At 59.8% G+C, this 8,880-nt stretch overlaps 1 protein-coding gene across 1 annotated transcript in view; it reads left to right on the top strand.

The window, feature by feature from the left end:
• The window catches only part of ARHGAP33 (Rho GTPase activating protein 33), a 10,525-nt gene extending 1,651 nt beyond the window's left edge, over positions 1-8,874 (top strand). The window contains exons 6-20 of the mRNA XM_077773851.1: positions 438-560; positions 650-727; positions 812-878; positions 962-1,021; positions 1,110-1,262; positions 1,346-1,448; positions 2,632-2,776; positions 2,857-2,939; positions 3,024-3,131; positions 4,431-4,576; positions 5,211-5,364; positions 5,450-5,595; positions 5,675-5,767; positions 6,704-7,360; positions 7,453-8,874. Coding sequence (XP_077629977.1) covers positions 438-560; positions 650-727; positions 812-878; positions 962-1,021; positions 1,110-1,262; positions 1,346-1,448; positions 2,632-2,776; positions 2,857-2,939; positions 3,024-3,131; positions 4,431-4,576; positions 5,211-5,364; positions 5,450-5,595; positions 5,675-5,767; positions 6,704-7,360; positions 7,453-8,723 — 3,387 coding nt within the window. The 3' untranslated portion in view covers positions 8,724-8,874. The remainder of the gene's footprint in view (positions 1-437; positions 561-649; positions 728-811; positions 879-961; positions 1,022-1,109; positions 1,263-1,345; positions 1,449-2,631; positions 2,777-2,856; positions 2,940-3,023; positions 3,132-4,430; positions 4,577-5,210; positions 5,365-5,449; positions 5,596-5,674; positions 5,768-6,703; positions 7,361-7,452) is intronic.
• The last annotated feature ends 6 nt before the right edge of the window (positions 8,875-8,880 follow it).

Here is an 8,880-nt window from a genome sequence, read left to right as displayed (position 1 = left end):
GTGAGAGAGAGGGGGGGGGGGGGGGGTGCATGCGTGTGTGTGTGTGCGTGTGTGTGTGCGTGTGTGTGTGTGTGTATATGTGTGTGTGTTAGAGGCACCAGACTATGGGGATGTGAGGATTTCAAGATATATCAGAAATAGGTTTGACTGTAACTCACAGAACACCCGGCCAACGGTGGCTTAAGCCAGTGGGTGTTTAGATAAGCAGATACGCAGTGTCATTGGAGGATGAGACACGGGGATGTCCTGGGACATGAGAGGAAGGAAGGACTTTGTTGGGTAGGGGCAAGAATTTAGCTCTTTGGCCAACAGCTCTGACTAACAGAGGCTCTCAGGTAGGGGACAGGTAGTGGGCTCCGTGGGACATGGGGGAACCTTCTCTGCCTTTATTCTCTCCTTCTGGCCTCTCCCTGCACATCCCCCTTCCCCCATCTCAGCTGGACAACCACGGCCGGCGGCTGCTCCTCAGTGAGGAGGCCTCCCTTAACATCCCTGCGGTGGCCGCGGCCCACGTAATAAAACGGTACACGGCCCAGGCACCAGACGAGCTGTCGTTCGAGGTGAGGCTGTGGGGAAGCAGATTCCAGCTGGGCTCCCCTCTTCCCCCCATCCCTTCTGACGCTCCCTCCAATTACCTTCGCACTTTCAGGTGGGAGACATTGTCTCTGTGATCGACATGCCACCCACTGAGGACCGGAGCTGGTGGAGGGGCAAGCGAGGCTTCCAGGTGAGCCCGGCGTGGGTTGGACGGGTGGGGCAGGGCCCCGTGCCAGCTAGGGTGGCCCACTCACTGACCCCAAACCCTCTTCAGGTCGGCTTCTTCCCCAGTGAGTGTGTGGAATTGTTCACAGAGCGGCCTGGCCCAGGACTAAAGGGGGGTAAGTGCCAGGGGCAAAATGGGGGGGCCTTCCTGCATCCTTTGCCTGCCATCCATTCTCTCCACCTACTGTTCACCCCACAGATGCCGATGGTCCCCCGTGTGGTGTCCCAACTCCCCAGGGTGTCTCCTCTCTGACCTCAGGTAATGGGAACAAGGGGCCAGGCCCCTGTCGCCCGCCGTAAGATCAGTGGCTGCACTGACCCCGTGTGGCCTGCCTTTCCCCCCACAGCTGTGCCCCGGCCACGTGGGAAGCTGGCTGGCCTCCTCCGAACATTCATGCGCTCCCGCCCTTCCCGGCAGCGGCTCCGGCAGCGGGGCATCCTGCGGCAGAGGGTGTTTGGCTGTGACCTTGGAGAGCACCTCAGCAATTCAGGCCAGGATGGTGAGGCCCTCTGTCTACCTGCCCAGACACTTCTCACACCCTGGTTGCAACCTGCCTAGACCTGAGCCCCTGCTTTTCCCCAGTGCCCCAGGTGCTTCGCTGCTGCTCTGAGTTCATTGAGGCCCACGGGGTGGTGGATGGAATCTACCGGCTCTCAGGAGTGTCATCCAACATCCAGAGGCTACGGTGAGGGTCCACCAAGCCCTTCCTTCCACCAGCTCCTACTCAGCATCGTCTGTTTCAGGCCCTGTGCCATGTGCTGGGGACACAGAGTTATGGGGGGGAGAGTAGGAGGGCTCAGAGTGGGCTTGGACTGGGGCTGGGGGCAAGGAGGGCTTCCTTGAGGAAGTGACACCCACAATGAGGCCTGAAAGGCGAGAGCAGAATACACATTGGAAGCAAAGAGATCAACGTTCATTGAGTACCTGCCACATGCCAAGCACGAGGCACTGGGGACACAGTGGTGAATGAGGCAACCGGAGCTTCCTGTCCTCGTGGGGCTCACATGCTAGAGGGAGAGAGAAACAAGGATAGGAGAGCGTGTACTAGCAGGTGACAAGTGCTATGGAGAAAAATAAAATGGGGTGAGGAGGCTCATAGTAAGCTGGGGAGGGATATTGCAGTTTTATATGGGGTGGGCAGAGAAGGCCGCCTGGCAGAGAGCTTGCTCTGGGGGAGGTGAGGGAGCGAGCTGTGTGGATGTGCTGGGATGAGCATTCACCTGGAAGGGAACAGTTAGTGCGAGGGAGAGCAGCAGAAGGTCATGTCCCAGAAGGAAATGGGGGCAGAGCATACAAGGCCTTTTGGACGACTGTTAGGATTTTGCCTTTTACTCAGAATAAGGGGGTAACTCCAGGAGGGGTCTCAGCTGAGGAGGGAGAACATGCAGAACAGCCTAGGGGAAGCAGTGAGCCATGAGCACTGGGGCTGACAGGAGAGACAGGCATGATGTCACACGATAGGGTGTTTACCCAAGAGCAGTGGGACATTACCAGCGAGCGGTGAGCAGGGGCTGCTGGGATTTGGGCCACATTTCTCAGTGACCTCCGAAAGTCAGGAGAATGACAGCTTTGTGGAAGGAACATGGTCGCGCTGTGGATTCAGATAGCCTTGGGTACCCACAGCAGGGGCATCTCTCACCTGAGCCTCAGTGTCCTTCCTGTAAAATGAGGCATGCTCTCTGGGGCACACAGAGTTGTTGGTGGGGAGGGGGTGGAGGCGGGTTCAGTAAGGCTCTGCCTCTGAAGAGCCCAGCACAGGATCCACGAGCACGCATCCACGTGTGGCCACTTTGGGAAGTGGGGGAAGAACATGGCCAGGCGGGTCGGCTCTGACCTGACTCTTTCTCCTCCTTATCTGGTGGCCTCAGGCATGAGTTTGACAGTGAGAGGATCCCTGAACTGTCCGGCCCCGCCTTCCTGCAGGACATCCACAGTGTGTCCTCCCTTTGCAAGCTATACTTCCGGGAGCTGCCGAACCCCTTGCTCACATACCAGCTCTACGGGAAGTTCAGTGTGAGTAAGGGAGCCGGCGAGGTTGGAGGGTGCCGGGATGCATCTGGCCCAGCCCCCATCATGCCTGTACATAATCTCAGGAAGCCATGTCAGTGCCTGGGGAGGAGGAACGCCTGGTGCGTGTCCATGACGTCATCCAACAGCTGCCCCCACCACACTACAGGTAAAGCAGGAGGGGCAGGGAAGGGCTGTGGTGGGGTCCCAACAGGGTTGAGGCTCAGGTGTCCTCCTCCACTGCCACCCCCAGGACCCTGGAATACCTGCTGAGGCACTTGGCCCGCATGGCAAGACACAGTGCCAACACCAGCATGCATGCCCGCAACCTGGCCATTGTCTGGGCACCCAATCTGCTACGGTAAGCTGGCAGCTCACCAGCCTGCCCCCCTCAGCCTCCTCCACAAGCAGGGCCTCAAGTCTCCCCCCACACCCAGAACCCACCCAGCATTTGCTGTCTTATTCATTTCATTCAACACATATTCCTTCAGTACCTTCTGTGTGCCAGCTCCTTTCCTCAGCACTGGGACACAGTAAGCAAGAATTGTGTGCTCCTAAGCTCGCATTTTCATGGGGGAGATGAACAATGAACCATCAACAAGAAAAATAGAGTATGGTCTGATGGTGATGAGTACCAAGGAGAAAGCAGGGAAGGGAGATGCACAGGGTCATGGTATTTTGAAATTTTTAGAGCGGCAGGGAAAGCTTCAGTAAGAAGTCTTCTGTGGCCAGTAGCAGCATGAGTCTCAGAAGATTTGATAGTGACTAAGACAGGCAAGCTCTCTGTCGTCAATAAAATAGGTGGTACATCAGATGGTGGATATAAGAACTATGAGGACAAAGAAAGAAAAAGAGGGAAGCTTTCAATTTGAAATAAAGTGGGTAGGGAAGACTCCATGGAAAAGGTAACATGTAAGACCTTTAGAGGGGAGGGAAAGAACAAACCAGACTGAGGGGACCGGAAGTGCAAATGTCTGGGAAGGTGCCCGGTGTGCTGAAGGAGCAGCGGGGAGCCCAGTGTGGCTGGAGGCCAGTGAGCAAGGGAGTGGGGGGTTGAGGAGGAGGAGATGATGAGGTAGGAGATGCCAGGGGACCAGACAGTGGAGTGACTTATGATTTGTGGGTCATTGAGAGGACAGACTTTAGCAGGAGAGAGGTGTAGCCAGGGGAGAGCTCTGAGCCAGGAGGGCCTTGACCCGGCATCACAGGCTCCCTCTGGCTGCAGAGGGGAGCAGACCGCAGGGCACAGAACACAGAATGGAGGGGAGGGGGCAGGGAGGAGCTACTGTGGTGTCTGGGATCTGGAGGGTGGAGACTAAACCCGGGATAGGGACAGTGGGGGAAAAGAGTTTAGATTCTGGAGAGATTGTGTGGGTGGAGCAGGCAGGATTGCTGAGAGATTGGATGTGGCTGTGGGGGAAAGAGAGGGGTCAGGAACCACACCCAGAGGCGTTTGGCCTGAGCGTTGACTGAGCTGCGGAAAGCAGCGGGGAAGGAGGTTTGGGGAAAGGTTGATAACCCAATTCTAGATGTGATCGCTTGGGGGAAGGTCAGGTGTTGGATGACAGTCATTTCTTCCATTGGCTCCCCATTTTGTGTTGCTAAAACCCACCAGCTAGGGCTTAAAGCACCGAGCCTCCCTCTCCCTCCTCCCATCCAGGTCCATGGAACTGGAGTCAGTGGGGCTGGGTGGGGCAGCCGCCTTCAGGGAGGTTCGGGTGCAGTCTGTGGTGGTGGAATTCCTGCTCACCCACGTGGATGTCCTGTTTAGCGACACCTTCTCCTCTGCTGGCCTCGACCCTGCAGGTATGCCCATCCCACCCCCTGATGTCCTGGCTACTGCCCCCTCATTGTTAGGGCTGCAGTGGGAGGGCAGGTGGGCTCCCAGCCCTATCCCTACCCCACTGAAGCTGGACCTCCCTCCTGGCTCCTTGAGGACCCCGCCCCGGCTCTCCCTCCCCTCCCCCCCCTTCTCATTTCAGCTCCTACGCTCAGGATCCCCACTTCTTGGCCCGGACATCGTTCTTCCTTCACCCCTTGTAGCTCCTGGGGGCTCTTGGGGCCATGGGTCCACCTGGGAGGAGGTGGGAGGTCCCCAGACTTGACCCCGCCCCGGCCCCACCCAGACTCCCCGCCCAACCCCGGACCCCAGCCCAATCAGGATTCAGCACGTCGGAGGGCCCACTGGCCCGAGGTAACTGAAGCCAGAGCCGCTGCCCTCGCTGGCTGCCGGGAGCTGCCTCCTCATCAGCTCGTTCTGCCTCACTCCTCCTCATCTGCCTGCTGCCCACCCATTCCCGCCTGATCCGTCCTGGCCCCCTGCCTTGCCAGCCCGGGTGGGCATGCTGCGGGGCCGGGGCTTGGGCTGTAGCGCTTGGCTTTGCCTGTGGCCTTGAATGGCACCCTGAGCTGACAGCTGCCCCCTTTCCCAATTCCCTAGGCCGCTGCCTCCTCCCCAGGCCCAAGTCACTTGCGGGCAGTGGCCCCTCCACTCGCCTACTGACACTGGAGGAAGCCCAGGCTCGCACCCAGGGCCGGCTGGGGACACCCACGGAGCCCATAACTCCCAAGGCCCCAGCTTCACCTGTGGAGAGGTGAGTGGAATGCTGGGGGAGCACAGGGTCAGCCTGGAGGCCCCCAGATCCTCAAACTGCCTCCTGTGTTTCATGCAAATTCCAGGAGGAAAGGGGAGAGAGGCGAGAAACCGCGAAAGCCAGCGGGGAGCAGCTGGAAGACCTTCTTTGCCCTGGGCCGGGGCCCCAGCATCCCCCGGAAGAAGCCTCTACCCTGGCTGGGGGGCACCCGTGCCCCACCGCAGCCTTCAGGTCAGAGGCCGGCAGTGGGAGGTGGTGGTAGGGGGAGGCACTCTGAAGTGCCCTGTGACCATTGTACTTCTCCTAGCAGGTGGCCGACCTGACACAGTCACACTGAGATCTGCCAAAAGCGAGGAGTCTCTGTCATCGCAGGCCAGCGGGGCTGGTGAGCACAGGGTGGCTCCTGCCTGTGCTCAGGTGGAGCTGAGAGGGCCAGGGGGCCTGAGGTGGCCTCTAAATGGGCTTCAAATTTGGGGGGGGGGGTTTCCCTTAGTCTGGACACTAGGTACAATGAGTTGGATAAAGCATCACCCATGGTTCAAGATATACTGTGATCATTGGTCTAGGCAGGGTCCTTTCAAACAGTCTTCTATTTACTCCTTTTGAAAACAAATCTAGGTAATAAAATGAGCACCCATGAACCCACAGGCCAGAACTAAAACAGCCCATGATCTCACCTGCAGGTTTCTCCCCTCCCATCCACTGCCTGCCCACAGGAGGCACCCTTAAGACTTGATGGTGGTCAGCGCCCCCTTGCTCTAGGGTCTCATCAGCTGTAGGCGTCTGCATAAATAACATACAGCACAGTCCTAGTGGTTTGGGAACTTTAAAGGTATCCTAAGATACCTGGATGAGGAACTTGACTTCACTCACTGCCACCCATATGGCCAAGTGTAGCCCACACTCATTCCTCTCAGCTGGTATCTGGGTGTGGATGTCCCATTCCCAATAGGTTGAGGGGCTCTGGTGAGCAGTCTCTGCCATGCCCCACACCCTTGTGAGGGCGCTGCATGTACCCCGGAGTGGAGGTGCCTTGCTGTAGGGTTTGCTCATGTCCAACTGTACCTGAGAAGGCCCATTTGCTGTCCAAATCTCACCAGCTACCCATGAGATCCCATTGGTCTCATGCTCCCAAGCTATGTGGTTGTCAGACTTCGTTCTTGCCGTTGGGTCTGGAATGGTGTTCTCTTCATGGCCTTGCCTTTTGTTTCCTTTATCACCATGAGTCCGGACAGCTCCCTCTGGATTCGCAGCCATTGTGACCCTTTTCAGGGAAGGGCCTCTTCGCGTTCCTTCGCCAACCTACTGGGCTGTGTGCCCTATTCTCACTGATGTATGGGTACCNGGCGACCCCACTCCAGCAGTGATGCTTTCCCTGTGGGCCCGGCACCTGCTGGCTCCTGCGAGAGCCTGTCCTCGTCCTCCTCCTCCTCGGAATCCTCCTCCTCTTCTGAGTCCTCATCATCTGGATCCTCAGCAGCTGGGCTGGGGGCACTCTCCGGTTCCCCCTCACACCGAACCTCAGCCTGGCTAGATGACGGTGATGAGCTGGACTTCAGCCCACCCCGCTGCCTGGAGGGGCTCCGGGGGCTCGACTTTGATCCCCTGACCTTTCGCTGCAGCAGCCCCACACCAGGAGACCCTGCGCCTCCCGCCAGCCCGGCACCCCCAGCCCCTGCCTCTGCCTTCCCACCCAGGGCCACCCCCCAGGCCCTCTCCCCCCGTGGGACCACCAGCCCTGCCTCGCCCACCGCCCTGGACATCTCAGAGCCCTTAGCTGTGTCAGTGCCACCTGCTGTCCTGGAACTGCTGGGGGCTGGGGGAACACCTGCCTCAGTCACCCCAACGCCAGCCCTCAGCCCCAGCCCAGGCCTGCGGCCCCATCTCATCCCCTTGCTGCTGCGTGGGGCCGAGGCCCAGCTGAGTGACACCTGCCAACAGGAGATCTGCAGCAAGCTGTCACTGCCTGGTCCCCGGGGGCCGCAAGACCAGCACGGTGAGTCCTGCTCAGCCTACCCCACACCCTCATAGACCCGGAAGCTGCACCCAAGACCTGGCTGACTCCTCTTCCCATTCCTCTCTGTGTAGGTCCTGGTACAGATTCACCGCTGCTGCCCCCACCCCTGTCCCTCCTGCGCCCTGGGGGGGCCCCGCCCCCACCCCCCAAGAACCCAGCACGCCTCATGGCCCTGGCCCTGGCTGAGCGGGCTCAGCAGGTGGCCCAGAGACAGAGCCAACAGGAGCATGGGAGCACCCCTTCTGCTCCCCACTCCCCTTTTCACCGCTCACTGTCACTGGAGGTGGGCAGTGAGCCCCCAGGGACCTCAGGGGCTGGGCCAGCCCCCAACTCCCTAGCCCACTCCGGTGCCTGGGCTCCTGGACCCCCACCTTCCCTACCGAGGCAACAAAGTGACGGGAGCCTGGTGAGGAGCCAGCGGCCCCCAGGGACCTCAAGGAGGGGACTCCGAGGCCCTTCGCAGGTCAGTGCCCAGCTCAGGACCGGTGGGGGGTGCAGGGAGTGTGGGGATGAGCCAGAGACAGCGGCTCAGTTCTGGTATTCTGTCCCCACACAGGTTCCTACTCCCGGCTTCTTCTCTTCAGCCCCCCGGGAGTGCCTGCCACCCTTCCTTGGGGTCCCCAAACCAGGCTTGTACTCCCTGGGCTCCCCCTCCTACCAGCCCAGCTCCCCAGCCCCGGTCTGGAGGAGCCCCCTAGGTCCCCCTGCACCACTTGACAGGGGAGAGAACCTGTACTATGAAATCGAGACGGGTGAGGGTTCCCCCTACTCTGGCCCCACTCGGTCCTGGAGTCCCTTTCGCTCTATGCCCCCAGACAGGCTCAATGCCTCATATGGCCTGCTTGGCCAGTCGCCACCACTCCACAGGTCCCCTGACTTCCTGCTCAGCTACCCACCACCCCCCTCATGCTTTCCCCATGACCACCTTGGCTACTCAGCCCCCCAGCATACTGCCCGCCGCCCTACCCGGCCTGAGCCCCTCTATGTCAACCTAGCTCTGGGGCCGAGGGGTCCCTCACCCGCCTCTTCCAGCTCCTCCTCCCCTCCTGCCCACCCCCGTAGCCGTTCAGATCCTGGTCCCCCAGCCCCCCGCCTCCCCCAGAAACAGCGGGCCCCCTGGGGCCCCCACACCCCTCCCAGGGTGCCTGGGCCCTGGGGCCCTCCAGAGCCTCTCCTGATGTATAGGGCAGCCCCACCAGCCTATGGGAGGGGGGGTGAACACCACCGAGGATCCTTGTACAGGAATGGGGGGCAAGGACGGGAGGGGGCTGGTCCCCCACCCCCCTACCCCACTCCCAGCTGGTCCCTCCACTCTGAGGGTCAGACCCGAAGCTACTGCTGAGCCCCAGCTGGGAGAGACCTTCCTCCTTTCCCTTCCCCTCACTAATCTTGGCCCAGTCCAATCCCTTGTTTTGTATTTTCTTGAGCTCCTGACCCCTACCCTAGGTTTCTAACTTTGTAACTTGTTTCTGATGTGGGTCCCTAACCTGATATGACTT

Source organism: Crocuta crocuta, unplaced genomic scaffold (assembly GCF_008692635.1).
Source record: "Crocuta crocuta isolate KB4526 unplaced genomic scaffold, BGI_CrCroc_1.0 scaffold267, whole genome shotgun sequence".
Taxonomy (NCBI): domain Eukaryota; kingdom Metazoa; phylum Chordata; class Mammalia; order Carnivora; family Hyaenidae; genus Crocuta; species Crocuta crocuta.
This window is presented reverse-complemented; position numbering and strand designations above follow the sequence as displayed.